The following is a 21582-nucleotide window of genomic DNA, read 5'->3' on the forward strand; positions in this document are numbered from 1 at the left end:
AGTATCACTTTAGTATACTACAAGTGAATAAGTATAGGACTTCAGTATACTACAAGTGAATAAGTATTGGACTTTAGTATACTACAAGTGAATAAGTATAGGACTTTAGTATACTACAAGTGAATAAGTATAGGACTTTAGTATACTACAAGTTAAGTAGGTTTAGGACTTTAGTATACTACAAGTGAATAACTATAGGACTGTAGTATACTACAAGTGAATAAGTATAGTACTTAAGTATACTACAAGTGAATAAGTATAGTACTTTGGTATACTACAAGTGAATAACTATAGGACTTTAGTATACTACAAGTGAATAAGTATAGGACTTTGGTATACTACAAGTGAATAAGTATAGGACTTTAGTATACTACAAGTGAATAAGTATAGGACTTTAGTATACTACAAGTGAATAAGTATAGGACAGGCAAGCACTTACATTTCCAACCAAACCTACAGTACGGTTAGAATCTAAAAACCCACATGATTACCATCTAATAATAACTTACATATTGTATGCAGAACTTCCGTATGGTGTAGTCCACCAACACAGTAAAGTCTTCCACAGCCACCCGGACATTACCATAGGTCCAACAGCCTTGGTCTGGCCAGTACTGGTAACACTTGTCCTAGTGGTTTGGAAAAACAAGAACAGAGAAGCAATGAGTCACCAGAGGACACTCAGGTTCTAATCATAGAGAATGTTCCGGTGTCTATACTAGCACCCTAATTTAGTATCCAACAGGGTTGGAATCAGTTCCATTTGAATTCCAGTTCATTCAGAAAGTATAAGTAACCACATTCTAATTTTAATGATACAGTTTCCTTTTTTTGAAAAGCATTGAAGAGAATTGGAATTGGAATTTCTGTGTATTTACTGAATTGACAGAAATATAAATATAATTGACCCCAACATATGAAACAAAATGATCGGGTGTGCATTCTAAGTGCTATGCTAGCATGGAGACTGAATGTTTACAGGTCATTCTAAGTGGTATGCTATGCTAGCATGGAGACTGCATGTTTACAGTGCATTCTAAGTGGTATGCTAGCATGGAGACTGAATGTTTACAGGTCATTCTAAGTGGTATGCTAGCATGGAGACTGAATGTTTACAGGTCATTCTAAGTGGTATGCTAGCATAGAGACTGAATGTTTACAGTGCATTCTAAGTGGTATGCTACCATGGAGACTGCATGTTTACAGGTCATTCTAAGTGGTATGCTAGCATGGAGACTGAATGGAGACTGCATGTTTACAGTGCATTCTAAGTGGTATGCTAGCATGGAGACTGAATGTTTACAGTGCATTCTAAGTGGTATGCTATGCTAGCATGGAGACTGAATGGAGACTGCATGTTTACAGGTCATTCTAAGTGGTATGCTAGCATAGAGACTGCATGTTTACTGGTCATTCTAAGTGGTATGCTAGCATGGAGACTGAATGGAGACTGAATGTTTACAGGTCATTCTAAGTGGTATGCTATGCTAGCATGGAGACTGAATGTTTACAGGTCATTCTAAGTGGTATGCTAGCATAGAGACTGCATGTTTACAGTGCATTCTAAGTGGTATGCTAGCATGGAGACTGAATGTTTACAGGACATTCTAAGTGGTATGCTAGCATGGAGACTGAATGGAGACTGAATGTTTACAGTGCATTCTAAGTGGTATGCTAGCATGGAGACTGAATGTTTACAGGTCATTCTAAGTGGTATGCTAGCATGGAGACTGAATGTTTACAGGTCATTCTAAGTGGTATGCTACCATGGAGACTGAATGTTTACAGGTCATTCTAAGTGGTATGCTAGCATAGAGACTGAATGTTTACTGGTCATTCTAAGTGGTATGCTACCATGGAGACTGCATGTTTACAGGTCATTCTAAGTGGTATGCTAGCATGGAGACTGAATGTTTACAGGTCATTCTAAGTGGTATGCTAGCATGGAGACTGAATGTTTACAGGTCATTCTAAGTGGTATGCTATGCTAGCATAGAGACTGCATGTTTACAGGTCATTCTAAGTGGTATGCTAGCATAGAGACTGCATGTTTACAGGTCATTCTAAGTGGTATGCTAGCATGGAGACTGCATGTTTACAGGTCATTCTAAGTGGTATGCTAGCATAGAGACTGCATGTTTACAGGTCATTCTAAGTGGTATGCTAGCATGGAGACTGCATGTTTACAGGTCATTCTAAGTGGTATGCTAGCATAGAGACTGCATGTTTACAGGTCATTCTAAGTGGTATGCTAGCATGGAGACTGAATGTTTACTGGTCATTCTAAGTGGTATGCTAGCATGGAGACTGCATGCTTACTGGTCATTCTAAGTGGTATGCTAGCATAGAGACTGCATGTTTACAGTGCATTCTAAGTGGTATGCTAGCATAGAGACTGCATGTTTACAGTGCATTCTAAGTGGTATGCTAGCATGGAGACTGAATGTTTACTGGTCATTCTAAGTGGTATGCTAGCATGGAGACTGAATGTTTACAGGTCATTCTAAGTGCTATGCTAGCATAGAGACTGCATGTTTACAGGTCATTCTAAGTGGTATGCTAGCATGGAGACTGAATGTTTACAGTGCATTCTAAGTGGTATGCTAGCATAGAGACTGCATGTTTACTGGTCATTCTAAGTGGTATGCTAGCATAGAGACTGAATGTTTACAGGTCATTCTAAGTGGTATGCTAGCATGGAGACTGCATGTTTACAGGTCATTCTAAGTGGTATGCTATGCTAGCATAGAGACTGCATGTTTACAGGTCATTCTAAGTGGTATGCTATGCTAGCATAGAGACTGCATGTTTACTGGTCATTCTAAGTGGTATGCTAGCATGGAGACTGCATGTTTACTGGTCATTCTAAGTGGTATGCTAGCATGGAGACTGAATGTTTACAGGTCATTCTAAGTGGTATGCTAGCATAGAGACTGAATGTTTACAGGTCATTCTAAGTGGTATGCTAGCATGGAGACTGCATGTTTACTGGTCATTCTAAGTGCTATGCTAGCATGGAGACTGAATGTTTACTGGTCATTCTAAGTGGTATGCTAGCATGGAGACTGCATGTTTACTGGTCATTCTAAGTGGTATGCTAGCATAGAGACTGCATGTTTACAGTGCATTCTAAGTGGTATGCTAGCATGGAGACTGAATGTTTACAGTGCATTCTAAGTGGTATGCTAGCATGGAGACTGAATGTTTACTGGTCATTCTAAGTGGTATGCTAGCATAGAGACTGCATGTTTACAGGTCATTCTAAGTGGTATGTTAGCATGGAGACTGAATGTTTACAGGTCATTCTAAGTGGTATGCTAGCATGGAGACTGAATGTTTACAGGGCATTCTAAGTGGTATGCTAGCATGGAGACTGAATGTTTACAGGTCATTCTAAGTGGTATGCTAGCATGGAGACTGAATGTTTACAGGTCATTCTAAGTGGTATGCTAGCATGGAGACTGAATGTTTACAGGTCATTCTAAGTGGTATGCTAGCATGGAGACTGAATGTTTACAGGTCATTCTAAGTGGTATGCTAGCATGGAGACTGAATGTTTACAGTGCATTCTAAGTGGTATGCTAGCATGGAGACTGAATGTTTACAGGTCATTCTAGAACGTATGGTAGGTCAAGCTGGAGGACGTACGGTGTAGCCTACAATAACAACATCTTGATTCTACACATAGTTTAGAAGATAAGACTGTATTGTAGTACTATATTCTATTAGTTCACACGCAGGGGGGGAAATCTGTCTTGACTTCTTAGCTCCCCCTGACTCTTCAACCTTTTAGAGTGAGAAGGAAGAGATCCCTCCAGGCCCGGCCCGCCCGTTAGGCAGGATTAGGCGACCACCTATTGCGGCAGATTGACAAGGGCGTCGTTTTCCAAGTTAAACTGACCAAGACGCACCGTCCAACGACACATAAAACCTCACATATTTCTTGCCCAAAAAAAGCATGAGTATTTCTCTCAACCAGTGGCGTAAGGGCTTATTAGGTGAGCGCTGATGACGCCCTGTGATAAGCATGGCTCACTTTGTTAAAGGAAGGGGCGCAAAAAACATTTATCTTGTCCATTCGCATCGCTGCGGAGCTCCACCAACGTTCTGTTTTTAAAAAATGATCTGACGTAAATCATGTAGCAGATATGGCCAACGGTAGAAAGAGTATGTGGCCTTTTTCTGTAGCCTACAGGCTGGAGATAACACGAATGACATAGTGAAAAAGAAAGTACTTCTGCATTTCCCGCTGTGTAAACACATTGCCAATAGGCTCAGGATAACACCTGATAAAAGTTGGGTAGCTGATATTCAGAGCTTATTAAATAGCCACATTGATTAGTCACATGATTCTGGACTAGTAAAGCCAATGTAATTGCCTGTTTTATAAAAATGGTAGGCCTACCACAAAGATGGACATTGATACAATTCCATTGAGGGCTGACACTGTAGACTACACCCCAGTAAGCACAGACAGACGCCAACGTATTTTGGAAGTCTTTTTTTGGGGTCCTGTCCAGGCGTCGTTTTTTGGTGTTTTATTTGTGCGGTCCAAACCGGCCTTGAACCAATCATAGACATGTATATTTGGTTCAGGTTTGATGCGGCAGGACCAACCTTGATTGGACCAAATCTGAGCCAATCATAGACGTCTTGTCAGAGCTGCTAGGAGTACTGGGTGGAGGAGTCAAGCGCAGAGAGCAGGGTTTCAAGAAAGTGGATTTATTTTCGAGTTGACAGGGAAAACGATCATGCCCTAAACTCACGGGCGCATGAAAAGACGAGTCCAAAAACACAGGACTAAACTGTCCAAAAAAAATAATAAATCCACGTAACAATCCAACACCAAATAACAGAATAAACAAGCCCGCACAAAAGCCAGCGGGCTTACTGCCCTAAAATAGCCTACCCACAAAACTAAACTCAAAAACAGGTGCACCCAATCAGCCCAAACTAACAGAAACAAAAAGAAAAGAATCGATGGCAGCTAGTAGGTCGGAGACGACGACCGCCGAGCGCCGCCCGAACAGGAAGAGGCACCATCTTCGGCGGGATTCGTGACACGTCTATGTTGGGACCAAATCAAGTCCAGACCGAACCAAACCAGAACCTAAATGAACATAACTTCAACGTCTGGAAAATACTTATTTTAGACGTCTTTTCAACATCATTTTGCTCACTAGGACTATTCTAGATTTGTAGGGGTATAGGAGGGTGGCATTGAATGAGTGTATTAAATACATCACCATCCTAAAGGTGACTGGTAAGACACTGAGGGCAGTAAAGAATGTGAGGGCTTAATCTGCCAGCCAGCCAGTCAATCAGAATTAGCCAGTCTAAAACCACTTAAAGAGAGTTTGCTGACTAATTATGATAAAGACTTAGAGGGCTTTATTAGCCATTATTTAATGATCGATTCCGAGCCGCACAAAAGCTCATTTTAATCTCCTTTCCTTCCTGTTTTTGGTTAAGGTCTCTCTCTCTCTCTCTGCAGGGTAAGGTCTCTCTCTCTCTGAAGGGTAAGGTCTCTCTCTCTCTGAAGGGTAAGGTCTCTCTCTCTCTGCAGGGTAAGGTCTCTCTCTCTCTGAAGGGTAAGGTCTCTCTCTCTCTGAAGGGTAAGGTCTCTCTCTCTCTGAAGGGTAAGGTCTCTCTCTCTCTGAAGGGTAAGGTCTCTCTCTCTCTGCAGGGTAAGGTCTCTCTCTCTGAAGGGTAAGGTCTCTCTCTCTCTGCAGGGTAAGGTCTCTCTCTCTCTCTGAAGGGTAAGGTCTCTCGCTCTCTGACTCTCTCTCTCTCTTTCTCTCTGCAGGGTAAAGCTCATTGGGACTGCTCACAGGGGAAAGTACACATGGAGACAGATGACCTCCTCTGTTTAAGAAGAGATTGTGAAGTGAGACGGAAGTGGAAATAGATGGCTTGACTTTGGAGGCTTGAGGGCACTCTGGCAAAGACAAGCAGCAATGTGTTAGTTTAGTAGTAACATAGGATTAGTGTAGTAGTAACATAGGATTAGTGTAGTAGTAATATAGGATTAGTGTAGTAGTAACATAGGATTAGTGTAGTAGTAACATAGGATTAGTGTAGTAGTAACATAGGATTAGTGTAGTAGTAACATAGGATTAGTGTAGTAGTAACATAGGATTAGTGTAGTAGTAATATAGGATTAGTGTAGTAGTAACATAGGATTAGTGTAGTAGTAACATAGTATTAGTGTAGTAGTAACATAGGATTAGTGTAGTAGTAACATAGGATTAGTGTAGTAGTAACATAGGATTAGTGTAGTAGTAACATAGGATTAGTGTAGTAGTAACATAGGATTAGTGTAGTAGTAACATAGGATTAGTGCAGCAGTAATATAGTATTAGTGTAGTAGTAATATAGGATTAGTGTAGTAGTAACATAGGATTAGTGTAGTAGTAACATAGGAGTAGGGTAATAGTAATATAGTATTAGTATCAGTGTAGTAGTAATATAGTATTAGGGTAGTAGTAATATAGTATTAGTGTAGTAGTACTATAGGATTAGTGTAGTAGTAATATAGGATTAGTGTAGTAGTAATATAGGATTAGTGTAGTAGTAACATATGATTAGTGTTAGTGTAGTAGTAATATAGGATTAGTGTAGTAGTAATATAGGGTTAGAGTAGTAGTAATATAGGATTAGTGTAGTAGTAATATAGGATTAGTGTAGTAGTAACATAGGATTAGTGTTAGTGTAGTAGTAATATAGGATTAGTGTAGTAGTAATATATGATTAGTGTAGTACTAACATATGATTAGTGTAGTAGTAATATAGGATTAGTGTAGTAGTAATATTGGATTAGTATTAGTGTAGTAGAAATATAGGACTAGTGTAGTAGAAATATAGGATTAGTGTAGTAGTAATATTGGAGTAGTGTAGTAGTAATATTGGATTAGTGTAGTAGTATCATAGGCTTAGTCTTAGTGTAGTAGTAATATAGGATTATTGTAGTAGTAATATAGGATTACTGTAGTAGTAATATAGGATTAGTGTTAGTGTAGTAGTAATATAGGATTAGTGTTTTTATTTATTTATTTTTATTTAACCTTTATTTAACCAGGTAGGCAAATTGAGAACACGTTCTCATTTACAATTGCGACCTGGCCAAGATAAAGCAAAGCAGTTCGACACATACAACAACACATAGTTACACATGGAGTAAAAACAAACATATAGTCAATAATACAGTGAAAAAAAATAAGTCTATATACAATGTGAGCAAGTGAGGTGAGATAAGGGAGGTGAAGGCAAACAGATATATGTATAAATAAATAAAATATAAAAAGGCCATGGAGGCGAAGTGAGTACAACACAGCAAGTAAAATAAAAACTAAAAAACACTGGAATGGTTGGTTTGCATTGGAAGAAAGTGCAAAGTAGAGACAGAAATAATGGGGTGCAAAGGAGCAAAATAAATTAATAAATAAATACAGTAGGTAAAGAGGTAGTTGTTTGGGCTAAATTGTAGATGGGTTATGTACAGGTGCAGTAATCTATGAGCTGCTCTGACAGCTGGTGCTTAAAGCTAGTGAGGGAGATAGGTGTTTCCAGTTTCAGAGATTTTTGTAGTTCGTTCCAGTCATTGGCAGCAGAGAACTGGAAGGAGAGGCGTCCAAAGGAAGAATTGGTTTTGGGGGTGACTAGAGAGATATACCTGCTGGAGCGCGTGCTACAGGTAGGTGCTGCTATGGTGACCAGCGAGCTGAGATAAGGGGGGACTTTACCTAGCAGGGTCTTGTAGATGACCTGGAACCAGTGGGTTTGGCGACGAGTATGAAGCGAGGGCCAGCCAACGAGAGTGTACAGGTCGCAGTGGTGGGTAGTATATGGGGCTTTGGTGACAAAACGGATGGCACTGTGATAGACTGCATCCAATTTATTGAGTAGGGTTTTGGAGGCTATTTTGTAAATGACATCACCGAAGTCGAGGATTGGTAGGATGGTCAGTTTTACAAGGGTATGTTTGGCAGCATGAGTAAAGGATGCTTTGTTGCGGAATAGGAAGCCAATTCTAGATTTGACTTTGGATTGGAGATGTTTGATGTGGGTCTGGAAGGAGAGTTTACAGTCTAACCAGACACCTAGGTATTTGTAGTTGTCCACATATTCTAAGTCAGAGCCGTCCAAAGTAGTGATGTTGGACAGGCGGGCAGGAGCAGGCAGCGATCGGTTGAAGAGCATGCATTTGGTTTTACTTGTATTTAAGAGCAGTTGGAGGCCACGGAAGGAGAGTTGTATGGCATTGAAGCTCGCCTGGAGGGTTGTTAACACAGTGTCAAAAGAAGGGCCAGAAGTATACAGAATAGTGTCGTCTGCGTAGAGGTGGATCAGAGAATCACCAGCAGCAAGAGCGACATCATTGATGTAAACAGAGAAGAGAGTCGGTCCAAGAATTGAACCCTGTGGCACCCCCATAGAGACTGCCAGAGGCCCGGACAACAGACCCTCCGATTTGACACACTGAACTCTATCAGAGAAGTAGTTGGTGAACCAGGCGAGGCAATCATTAGAGAAACCAAGGCTGTCGAGTCTGCCAATGAGGATGTGGTGATTGACAGAGTCAAAAGCCTTGGCCAGGTCAATGAATACGGCTGCACAGTATTGTTTCCTATCGATGGCGGTTACGATATCGTTTATGACCTTGAGCGTGGCTGAGGTGCACCCATGACCAGCTCTGAAACCAGATTGCATAGCGGAGAAGGTGTGGTGTGATTCGAAATGGTCGGTAATCTGTTTGTTGACTTGGCTTTCGAAGACCTTAGAAAGGCAGGGTAGGATAGATATAGGTCTGTAGCAGTTAGGGTCAAGGGTGTCCCCCCCTTTGAAGAGGGGGATAACCGCAGCTGCTTTCCAATCTTTGGGGATCTCAGACGACACGAAAGAGAGGTTGAAGAGGCTAGTAATAGGGGTGGCAACAATTTCAGCAGATAGTTTTAGAAAGAAAGGGTCCAGATTATCTAGCCCGGCTGATTTGTAAGGGTCCAGATTTTGCAGCTCATTAAGAACATCAGCTGACTGTATTTGGGAGAAAGAGAAATGGGGAAGGCTTGGGCGAGTAGCAGAGGGGAGGGCAGTGCTGTTGTCCGGGGTAGGGGTAGCCAGGTGGAAAGCATGGCCAGCCGTAGAAAAATGCTTATTGAAATTCTCAATTATAGTGGATTTGTCGGTGGTGACAGTGTTTCCTATCTTCAGAGCGGTTGGAAGCTGGGAGGAGGTGTTCTTATTCTCCATGGACTTTACGGTGTCCCAGAACTTTTTTGAATTTGTGTTGCAGGAAGCAAATTTCTGCTTGAAAAAGCTAGCCTTGGCTGTTCTAACTGCCTGTGTATATTGGTTTCTGGCTTCCCTGAAAAGTTGCATATCACGGGGGCTGTTCGATGCTAATGCAGAACGCCATAGGATGTTTTTCTGATGGTTAAGGGCAGTCAGGTCAGGAGAGAACCAAGGGCTATATCTGTTCCTGGTTCTAAATTTCTTGAATGGGGCATGCTTATTCAAGATGGTGAGGAAGCATTTTAAAAAAATGACCAGGCATCCTCTACTGACGGGATGAGATCAATATCCTTCCAGGATATCCCGGCCAGGTCGATTAGGAAGGCCTGCTCGCTGAAGTGTTTCAGGGAGCGTTTGACAGTGATGAGTGGAGGTCGTTTGACCGCTGACCCATTACGGATGCAGGCAATGAGGCAGTGATCGCTGAGATCTTGGTTGAAAACAGCAGAGGTGTATTTGGAGGGCAAGTTTGTTAGGATGATATCTATGAGGGTACCCGTGTTTACGGAATTGGGGTGGTACCTGGTAGGTTCATTGATAATTTGTGTGAGATTGAGGGCATCAAGCTTAGATTGTAGGGTGGCTGGGGTGTTGAGCATGTTCAAATTTAGGTCGCCTAGCAGCACGAGCTCTGAAGATAGATGGGGGGCAATCAGTTCACATATAGTGTCCAGAGCACAGCTGGGGGCAGAGGGTGGTCTATAGCAGGCGGCAACGGTGAGAGACTTGTTTTTAGAGAGGTGGATTTTTAAAAGTAGAAGTTCAAATTGTTTGGGAACAGACCTGGATAGTATAACAGAACTCTGCAGGCAGTCTTTGCAGTAGATTGCAACACCGCCCCCTTTGGCCGTTCTATCTTGTCTGAAAATATTGTAATTGGGGATAAAAATGTCTGAATTTTTGGTGGTCTTTCTAAGCCAGGATTCAGACACGGCTAAAACATCCGGGTTGGTAGAGTGTGCTAAAGCAGTGAACAAAACAAACTTAGGGAGGAGGCTTCTAATGTTAACATGCATGAAGCCAAGGCTACTACGGTTACAGAAGTCATCAAAAGAGAGCGCCTGGGGAATAGGAGTGGAGCCAGGTACTGCAGGGCCTGGATTCACCTCTACATCACCAGAGGAACAGAGGAGAAGTAGGATAATGGTACGGCTAAAAGCTATGAGAATTGGTCGCCTAGAGCTACTAGAGCAGAGAGTAAAAGGAAGTTTCTGGGGGCGATAAAATAGTTTAAAGGAATAATGTACAGACAAAGGTATGGTAGGATGTGAATACAGTGGAGGTAAACCTAGGTATTGAGTGATGATGAGAGAGATCTTGTCTCTAGAAACATAATTGAAACCAGGTGATGTCATCGCATATGTGGGTGGTGGAACTGATAGGTTGGATATGGTATAGAGAGCAGGACTAGAATCTCTACAGTGAAATAAGCCAATAAACACTAACCAGAACAGCAATGGACAAGGCATATTTACATTAAGGAGAGGCATGCTTAATCGAGTGATCAGTAAGGGTCCAGTGAGTAGAGGTTGGTTGGGGTCGTGGCGATCCAGACAGCTGGCCGGGTATATGGCTATCGGTAGCAGCATAGGATGGAGGTCTGTTTGTAGAAACCTCGTGCGTTTCCGTCGGTAGGTTCCGTGTAGTGGGGTTTTGTTCAGATAGCAGCCGATAGGACAGCTAACGATTAGCGGGCCTCAGGTGAGCGTTCAGGTAACGTCGGGACGGATTTGCCGGTTGGATAAATCCCTCGGGCAGATAACGTCGGCAGTCAGTCGTGAAGGCCCGGTGGGGTTCCGTATCTGCAGCAGCAACAAAAGAAACGGGTCCGGATGGTGATGGAACTCCTCAGCTGGCTAGCTCCAGCATGATTTGAGTTTGCTCCGGGGTCGACGTAAGCCAATAGTCACACGGTATGCAGCTAGCTAGCTGCGAAATCAAGGTGCAAGTGTCCAGAGCCTGCGGTTGGAATCCGGGGAAACTGAGAGAAAAAAAGTCCCGGAATGCTCCGGTCCGAGTCGCGTTGCACAAAAGTGCCGGTAGATTATCGAGCTAAAGGAATAGCTGATGACCGCAAAACGTGGGCAGCTGAAACACCAACGCTAGCTAGCAAACCGGCTAATTTCGGGGCAGCTACAGATTAGCTTCTGGCTAGCTATCGGAGTAGCTTCTGGTTAGCTATCAGGCTAGCTTCTGAATTAGCCCCTGGCTATCTTCCACGATGGATTTTCAGATTGAGATAAATAATACTTATTGTAATTGGTGAAGCGGGTTGCAGGAAAGCTTTTGCAGGAAAGCTTTTGTAGTTGAGTTCTTGGATAATAAAATAAATAAAAGATATGTGAAGAAAAGGTGTAAATATATATATATATACAGGACACGACAAGACAATACGGAAAAGACGTCTGAACTGCTAAGCCACCTTGGAGGACAGATAGTAGTAGTACTACTGGAGTAGTATTAGTGTAGTAGTAACATATAGGATTAGTGTAGTAGTAATATTGGAGTAGTGTAGTGGTAAAATTGGATTAGTGTAGTAGTAACATAGGATTAGTGTTAGTGTAGTAGTAATATTGGAGTAGTGTAGTAGTAATATAGGATTAGTGTAGGAGTAATATATGATTAGTGTAGTAGTAATATAGGATTAGTGTAGGAGTAATATATGATTAGTGTAGTAGTAATATAGGATTAGTGTAGTAGTAATATAGGATTAGTGTTAGTGTAGTAGTAATATAGGATTAGTGTAGTAGTAATATATAATTAGTATTAGTGTAGTAGTAATATAGGATTAGTGTAGTAGTAATATATAATTAGTATTAGTGTAGTACTAATATAGGATTAGTGTAGTAGTAATATAGGATAAGTGTAGTAGTAATATAGGATTAGTGTTAGTGTAGTAGTAATATAGGATTAGTGTAGTAGTAATATATAATTAGTATTAGTGTAGTAGTAATATAGGATTAGTGTAGTAGTAATATATAATTAGTATTAGTGTAGTAGTAATATAGGATTAGTGTAGTAGTAATATATAATTAGTATTAGTGTAGTAGTAATATAGGATTAGTGTAGTAGTAATATAGGATTAGTGTAGTAGTAATATAGGGTTAGTGTTAGTGTAGTAGTAATATAGGATTAGTGTAGTAGTAATATAGGGTTAGAGTAGTAGTAATATAGGATTAGTGTAGTAGTAATATAGGATTAGTGTAGTATTAATATAGGATTAGTGTAGTAGTAATATAGGATTAGTGTAGTAGTAACATAGGATTAGTGTAGTAGTAACATAGGATTAGTGTAGTAGTAATACAGGATTAGTGTAGTAGTAATATAAGGTTAGTGTTAGTGTAGTAGTAATACAGGATTAGTGTAGTAGTAATATATGATTAGTGTAGTAGTAATATAGGGTTAGTGTTAGTGTAGTAGTAATACAGGATTAGTGTAAGTGTAGTAGTAATATATAATTAGTATTAGTGTAGTAGTAATATAGGATTAGTGTAGTAGTAACATAGGATTAGTGTAGTAGTAATATAGGATTAGTGTAGTAGTAATATAGGATTAGTGTAGTAGTAATATAGGATTAGTGTAGTAGTAACATAGGATTAGTGTAGTAGTAATATAGGATTAGTGTAAGTGTAGTAGTAATATATAATTACTATTAGTGTAGTAGTAATATAGGATTAGTGTAGTAGTAACATAGGATTAGTGTAGTAGTAATACAGGATTAGTGTAAGTGTAGTAGTAATATATAATTAGTATTAGTGTAGTAGTAATATAGGATTAGTGTAGTAGTAACATAGGATTAGTGTAGTAGTAATATAGGATTAGTGTAGTAGTAATATAGGATTAGTGTAGTAGTAATATAGGATTAGTGTAGTAGTAACATAGGATTAGTGTAGTAGTAACATAGGATTAGTGTAGTAGTAATATAGGATTAGTGTAGTAGTAATATAGGGTTAGTGTTAGTGTAGTAGTAATACAGGATTAGTGTAAGTGTAGTAGTAATATATAATTAGTATTAGTGTAGTAGTAATATAGGAGCAGTGCAGCAGTAATATAGTATTAGTGTAGTAGTAATATAAGATTAGTGCTAGTGTAGTAGTATTATAGGATTAGTGTAGTAGTAATATAGGATTAGTGTTGGAGTAATTTACAATTAGTGTAGTAGTAATATAGGATTAGTGTAGTAGTAATATAGGATTAGTGTTAGTGTAGTAGTAATATAGGATTAGTGTAGTAGTAATATAGGAGTAGTGTAGTAGTAATATACGATTAGTGTAGTAGTAATATAGGATTAGTGTAGTAGTCATATAGGATTAGTGTAGTAGTAATATAGGATTAGTGTTAGTGTAGTAGTAATATAGGATTAGTGTAGTAGTAATATAGTATCAGTGTAGTAATTATATAGTAGTAGCATCAGTGTAGTAGTAATATAGTATCAGTGTGGTAGTAATATAGTAGTAGTATAAGTGTAGTAGTAATATGGTATTAGTGTAGTAGTAATATAGTAGTAGTGTCAGTGTAGTAATATAGTAGTAGTATCAGTGTAGTAGTAATATAGTATCAGTGTAGTAGTAATATAGTAGTAGTGTCAGTGTAGTAGTAATATAGTAGTAGTATCAGTGTAGTAGTAATATAGTAGTAGTATCAGTGTAGTAGTAATATAGTAGTAGTATCAGTGTAGTAGTAATATAGTAGTAGTATCAGTGTAGTAGTAATATAGTAGTAGTGTCAGTGTAGTAGTACTATAGCAGTAGTATTGGTGTAGTAGTAATATAGTATCAGTGTAGTAGTAATATAGTAGTAGTGTCAGTGTAGTAGTAATATAGCAGTAGTATCAGTGTAGTAGTAATATAGTATTAGTTTCAGTGTAGTACTAATATAGTATTAGTATCAGTGTAGTAGTAATATAGTATCAGTGTAGTAGTACTATAGTATTAGTATCAGTGTAGCAGTAATATAGTAGTAGTATCAGTGTAGTAGTAATATAGTAGTAGTATCCGTGTAGTAGTAATATAGTACAGTGTAGTAGTAATATAGTAGTAGTATCAGTGTAGTAGTAATATAGTAGTAGTATCAGTGTAGTAGTGTATCAGTAATGTGTAATGAAAACAGTAGCTGTATTTCTAGTGCTGGTATAACATTATAGAGAAACTCAAAGCAAAGTGAAAGTAACAGTGAACGAGTGAGAACGTCTTGTAACCAGTCACCTCTTTCCTCTCTTTCAGGTTGGTCAGCATGACAATAGTTGCTGTCTTCTGTTCCCATATCATCCTCCAGAAGTCTGCTACCGTGTCTTGTTTAGGACCTGGGAACACAACAGTCCATTACCTCATTAACCCACTCATCTTTGTTGACGGAACCAGCAGCCATATTAGAAAATGTTTTATTACATTTCGAAAACACACGTGACACTAATAATCAAAATATTTTGCTCCAGAACAACATCAATGTATTTACCTTGTGCTGCAATAAATTTGTTATTGTCCGTGTAGCCCTAACAGAGAAACATTTTTAAAAACACTTAATTAATAATGTTACAAAGAAAACTGGTCTTGTTTCAGTTGGAAAAATAACATGATATATTCTAACATATATTGATACATATATGATTTCTTATTAATATTATGAATATATATATTATCCCAACCTTATGTAGGCCTACGAAGAACACACATTTAAGAAGCTAGATCCCAACTCACATGGATGTATGAAGCGTTGACGTAGTCTGAACAGAGGTTTCCATCGAGCTGGGTCAACACCACCCTGGAATGATCATCTGTTCACGACACATGGACACGTTAGGGCTTTTCCACACAACAGTTTACGGACAACAATTCCAGTAGGTAAAACGGGTCTAAATGGGTGTAAAGACAGTTCCTTGATCTCTATTCATTTTTCTATTGAATAGATCCTTAAAGTCGGGAGTGAGGATGAACAAATTGCAGCCTGGTCTCAGTTTCTATACAATGGACATGCGTCAGGGGGTTAATTAATGAACAGACCAAAGAGGAAGTGAAGCGGGTCAAAAGGAAGAAGAAGAAGAGCGTAGGAAGGAAGAGAAGAGGTGACTATCTGTGAGGATCTCTATCTACTGCTGTGTTAATACACGTCGCTGGGGAACAAGTCTCACATCACTGACCGAAGCCAAAATAACTTTGACTTCTGCTCTGCAAATAGATACAGACCCAGGAAATGTGGCTCCAAATGACCAGTAAGTTATTCTTTGACACTCGTTAATGATATACATGTAGAGAGAATGAGATGGAGCCCCTCACATGGAAGGATGTTGGGATATCACTAGTTAATGATATAGAGAATGAGATGGAGCTCCTCACATGGAAGGATGTTGGGATATCACTAGTTAATGATATACATGTAGAGAGAATGAGATGGAGCTCCTCACATGGAAGGATGTTGGGATATCACTAGTTAATGATATAGAGAATGAGATGGAGCTCCTCACATGGAAGGATGTTGGGATATCACTAGTTAATGATATACATGTAGAGAGAATGAGATGGAGCTCCTCGCATGGAAGGATGTTGGGATATCACTAGTTAATGATATAGAGAGAATGAGATGTAGCCCCTCACATGGAAGGATGTTGGGATATCACTAGTTAATGATATAGAGAGAATGAGATGGAGCCCCTCACATGGAAGGATGTTGGGATATCACTAGTTAATGATATAGAGAGAATGAGATGTAGCTCCTCACATGGAAGGATGTTGGGATATCACTAGTTAATGATATACATGTAGAGAGAATGAGATGGAGCCCCTCACATGGAAGGATGTTGGGATATCCCTAGTTAATGATATAGAGAGAATGAGATGGAGCCCCTCACATGGAAGGATGTTGGGATATCACTAGTTAATGATATACATGTAGAGAGAATGAGATGGAGCCCCTCACATGGAAGGATGTTGGGATATCACTAGTTAATGATATAGAGAGAATGAGATGTAGCTCCTCACATGGAAGGATGTTGGGATATCACTAGTTAATGATATAGAGAGAATGAGATGGAGCTCCTCACATGGAAGGATGTTGGGATATCACTAGTTAATGATATAGAGAGAATGAGATGGAGCCCCTCACATGGAAGGATGTTGGGATATCACTAGTTAATGATATAGAGAGAATGAGATGGAGCTCCTCACATGGAAGGATGTTGGGATATCACTAGTTAATGATATAGAGAGAATGAGATGGAGCTCCTCACATGGAAGGATGTTGGGATATCACTAGTTAATGATATAGAGAGAATGAGATGGAGCCCCTCACATGGAAGGATGTTGGGATATCACTAGTTAATGATATACATGTAGAGAGAATGAGATGGAGCCCCTCACATGGAAGGATGTTGGGATATCACTAGTTAATGATATAGAGAGAATGAGATGTAGCTCCTCACATGGAAGGATGTTGGGATATCACTAGTTAATGATATAGAGAGAATGAGATGTAGCCCCTCACATGGAAGGATGTTGGGATATCACTAGTTAATGATATAGAGAGAATGAGATGGAGCTCCTCACATGGAAGGATGTTGGGATAGCACTAGTTAATGATATAGAGAGAATGAGATGGAGCTCCTCACATGGAAGGATGTTGGGATATCACTAGTTAATGATATACATGTAGAGAGAATGAGATGGAGCTCCTCACATGGAAGGATGTTGGGATATCACTAGTTAATGATATAGAGAGAATGAGATGGAGCCCCTCACATGGAAGGATGTTGGGATATCACTAGTTAATGATATAGAGAGAATGAGATGGAGCCCCTCACATGGAAGGATGTTGGGATATCACTAGTTAATGATATAGAGAATGAGATGGAGCCCCTCACATGGAAGGATGTTGGGATATATCTAGTTAATGATATAGAGAGAATGAGATGGAGCTCCTCACATGGAAGGATGTTGGGATATATCTAGTTAATGATATAGAGAGAATGAGATGGAGCTCCTCACATGGAAGGATGTTGGGATATCACTAGTTAATGATATAGAGAGAATGAGATGGAGCTCCTCACATGGAAGGATGTTGGGATATCACTAGTTAATGATATACATGTAGAGAGAATGAGATGGAGCTCCTCGCATGGAAGGATGTTGGGATATCACTAGTTAATGATATAGAGAGAATGAGATGGAGCCCCTCACATGGAAGGATGTTGGGATATCACTAGTTAATGATATACATGTAGAGAGAATGAGATGGAGCCCCTCACATGGAAGGATGTTGGGATATCACTAGTTAATGATATACATGTAGAGAGAATGAGATGGAGCCCCTCACATGGAAGGATGTTGGGATATCACTAGTTAATGATATAGAGAGAATGAGATGTAGCTCCTCACATGGAAGGATGTTGGGATATCACTAGTTAATGATATAGAGAGAATGAGATGTAGCCCCTCACATGGAAGGATGTTGGGATATCACTAGTTAATGATATAGAGAGAATGAGATGGAGCTCCTCACATGGAAGGATGTTGGGATAGCACTAGTTAATGATATAGAGAGAATGAGATGGAGCTCCTCACATGGAAGGATGTTGGGATATCACTAGTTAATGATATACATGTAGAGAGAATGAGATGGAGCCCCTCACATGGAAGGATGTTGGGATATCACTAGTTAATGATATAGAGAGAATGAGATGTAGCTCCTCACATGGAAGGATGTTGGGATATCACTAGTTAATGATGTAGAGAGAATGAGATGGAGCCCCTCACATGGAAGGATGTTGGGATATCACTAGTTAATGATATACATGTAGAGAGAATGAGATGGAGCTCCTCACATGGAAGGATGTTGGGATATCACTAGTTAATGATATAGAGAGAATGAGATGGAGCTCCTCACATGGAAGGATGTTGGGATATCACTAGTTAATGATATAGAGAGAATGAGATGGAGCCCCTCACATGGAAGGATGTTGGGATATCACTAGTTAATGATATACATGTAGAGAGAATGAGATGGAGCTCCTCACATGGAAGGATGTTGGGATATCTGTTCTTTTCTCTGTTGTCTTCTTTGTTGGCCTCCTGGCATGTCCCCTGGGTATATCCAGACGGCAACGACTGAAAACAAAAACAGAACACACCACAGTCACTTAGCCAGCCAGTCAGTCAGCCAGTCCGTCAGCCAGCCAGCCACTCAGCCAGCCAGTCAGTCAGCCAGTCCGTCAGCCAGTCCGTCATCCAGTCAGCCAGTCATCCAGTCATCCAGTCAGCCAGTCCGTCTGCCAGCCACTCAGTCAGTCACACCACAGTCAGTCAGCCCGTCAGCCCGTCCGCCAGTCAGTCAACCAGTCAGTCAGTAACAGCCAGCCAGCCAGCCAGCCAGCCTGCCAGCCCGTCCGCCAGTCAGCCAGCCAGCCAGTCAGTCAGTCAGCAACACCAGGCTGATCCCAGATCTGTTTGTGACAACGACCGTAGGACGACCACAGCACAAACAGATCTGGGACCAGGCTAAGCTGCACTGTTTTACACCTGTTGTATCCTGTGAACGTGGCGATTAATAAACTTTAGAAACTTTTAAAAACCCTGAATCAACCGCCACGTCTGACACGTGGGTCAACAGTTTACATAACACACCATGCATTAAAAACCTATCAGGTTACCAGTATTACATAGGCCTTGCTTCCAGGCAGAGCTTGTGCATTGAGTAGTGTAACCAATAGGTATGTGTTAAGGCAGTCTATAGGCACTTCCTGTACAACCTCTAGTCCATTAACAGTGACTAACGTACACTTCCTCTATGTAGAAAACCTCCCACAAAAGAGTGTATCCTACGGTCCAAATATCCTGAATCATCCTGAATCATAAACTCAAGGCTGTGTTTGGACATCCGTAGACAACCCCCCCCCCCCCCCCGAATCATGAATCCCCCAAATAGAACACAGGGACACTTTATCAACGAGTCATACAAGTGTGACACATGATGAACCACTATAATTTTCCTAATTTCGTCAAGATATCAAAACGGACGGACAGACAGACAGACAGACAGACAGACAGACAGAGGCCAATTGCTGAGTACATTACTGCTGTAGCAGTACTGAGAACATCAGAGAGGGTTACACCTACATTGAACTCCTCCCTGAAGAACCCGTTGTCAGCTAATACTGTAGTAGGACAGCAGTAGTACATTCATCTACTGAGAGTAGCAGAGGAGAGGAACCTGACATTGACCTCCTCTCTGACCAGTTTGTCTGTAACTGATTACAGTACTAGGACAGTAGTAGTAGAGGATTAGTCCTTACATTGACCTCCTCTCTGACCAGTTTGTCTGTAACTGATTACAGTACTAGGACAGTAGTAGTAGAGGATTAGTCCTTACATTGACCTCCTCTCTGACCAGTTTGTCTGTAACTGATTACAGTACTAGGACAGTAGTAGTAGAGGATTAGTCCTTACATTGAACTCCTCTCTGACCAGTTTGTCTGTAACTGATTACAGTACTAGGACAGTAGTAGTAGAGGATTAGTCCTTACATTGAACTCCTCTCTGACCAGTTTGTCTGTAACTGATTACAGTACTAGGACAGTAGTAGTAGAGGATTAGTCCTGACATTGAACTCCTCTCTGACCAGTTTGTCTGTAACTGATTACAGTACTAGGACAGTAGTAGTAGAGGATTAGTCCTCACATTGACCTCCTCTCTGACCAGTTTGTCTGTAACTGATTACAGTACTAGGACAGTAGTAGTAGAGGATTAGTCCTTACATTGAACTCCTCTCTGACCAGTTTGTCTGTAACTGATTACAGTACTAGGACAGTAGTAGTAGAGGATTAGTCCTTACATTGAACTCCTCTCTGACCAGTTTGTCTGTAACTGATTACAGTACTAGGACAGTAGTAGTAGAGGATTAGTCCTTACATTGAACTCCTCTCTGACCAGTTTGTCTGTAACTGATTACAGTACTAGGACAGTAGTAGTAGAGGATTAATCTTTACATTGAACTCCTCTCTGACCAGTTTGTCTGTAACTGATTACAGTACTAGGACAGTAGTAGTAGAGGATTAGTCCTTACATTGAACTCCTCTCTGAAGAGTTTGTCTGTAACTGATTACAGTACTAGGACAGTAGTAGTAGAGGATTAGTCCTTACATTGAACTCCTCTCTGACCAGTTTGTCTGTAACTGATTACAGTACTAGGACAGTAGTAGTAGAGGATTAGTCCTTACATTGAACTCCTCTCTGACCAGTTTGTCTGTAACTGATTACAGTACTAGGACAGTAGTAGTAGAGGATTAGTCTTTACATTGAACTCCTCTCTGAAGAGTTTGTCTGTAACTGATTACAGTACTAGGACAGTAGTAGTAGAGGATTAGTCCTTACATTGAACTCCTCTCTGACCAGTTTGTCTGTAACTGATTACAGTACTAGGACAGTAGTAGTAGAGGATTAGTCCTTACATTGAACTCCTCTCTGACCAGTTTGTCTGTAACTGATTACAGTACTAGGACAGTAGTAGTAGAGGATTAGTCCTTACATTGAACTCCTCTCTGACCAGTTTGTCTGTAACTGATTACAGTACTAGGACAGTAGTAGTAGAGGATTAGTCCTTACATTGACCTCCTCTCTGACCAGTTTGTCTGTAACTGATAACAGTACTAGGACAGTAGTAGTAGAGGATTAGTCCTTACATTGAGCTCCTCTCTGACCAGTTTGTCTGTAACTGATTACAGTACTAGGACAGTAGTAGTAGAGGATTAGTCCTTACATTGAACTCCTCTCTGACCAGTTTGTCTGTAACTGATTACAGTACTAGGACAGTAGTAGTAGAGGATTAGTCCTTACATTGACCTCCTCTCTGACCAGTTTGTCTGTAACTGATTACAGTACTAGGACAGTAGTAGTAGAGGATTAGTCCTTACATTGACCTCCTCTCTGACCAGTTTGTCTGTAACTGATTACAGTACTAGGACAGTAGTAGTAGAGGATTAGTCCTTACATTGAACTCCTCTCTGACCAGTTTGTCTGTAACTGATTACAGTACTAGGACAGTAGTAGTAGAGGATTAGTCCTTACATTGAACTCCTCTCTGACCAGTTTGTCTGTAACTGATTACAGTACTAGGACAGTAGTAGTAGAGGATTAGTCCTTACATTGACCTCCTCTCTGACCAGTTTTGTAACTGATTACAGTACTAGGACAGTAGTAGTAGAGGATTAGTCCTTACATTGACCTCCTCTCTGACCAGTTTTGTAACTGATTACAGTACTAGGACAGTAGTAGTAGAGGATTAGTCCTTACATTGAACTCCTCTCTG

General features: G+C 40.3%; 1 protein-coding gene across 5 annotated transcripts in view; it reads right to left on the reverse strand.

Annotated features, from left to right (window-relative positions):
• LOC129835999 (receptor-type tyrosine-protein phosphatase epsilon-like) overlaps positions 1–21582 on the reverse strand; it is a 95591-nt gene that overhangs the window by 22702 nt on the left and 51307 nt on the right. For 3 of the 5 annotated variants that reach the window (XM_055901709.1, XM_055901710.1, XM_055901712.1), the window contains 5 exons: positions 18296–18386; positions 14988–15064; positions 14746–14782; positions 14496–14593; positions 510–629 (listed from right to left, as the gene is read on the reverse strand). In XM_055901709.1, the coding sequence (XP_055757684.1) occupies positions 510–629; positions 14496–14593; positions 14746–14782; positions 14988–15064; positions 18296–18386 (423 nt within the window). Of the gene's footprint in view, positions 1–509; positions 630–14495; positions 14594–14745; positions 14783–14987; positions 15065–15563; positions 15580–18295; positions 18387–20340; positions 20360–21582 lie in introns of those variants that run through there. The other 2 variants (XM_055901714.1, XM_055901713.1) reach the window with 2 other exon arrangements.

This window comes from Salvelinus fontinalis, chromosome 37 (assembly GCF_029448725.1).
Source record: "Salvelinus fontinalis isolate EN_2023a chromosome 37, ASM2944872v1, whole genome shotgun sequence".
Taxonomy (NCBI): Eukaryota; Metazoa; Chordata; class Actinopteri; order Salmoniformes; family Salmonidae; genus Salvelinus; species Salvelinus fontinalis.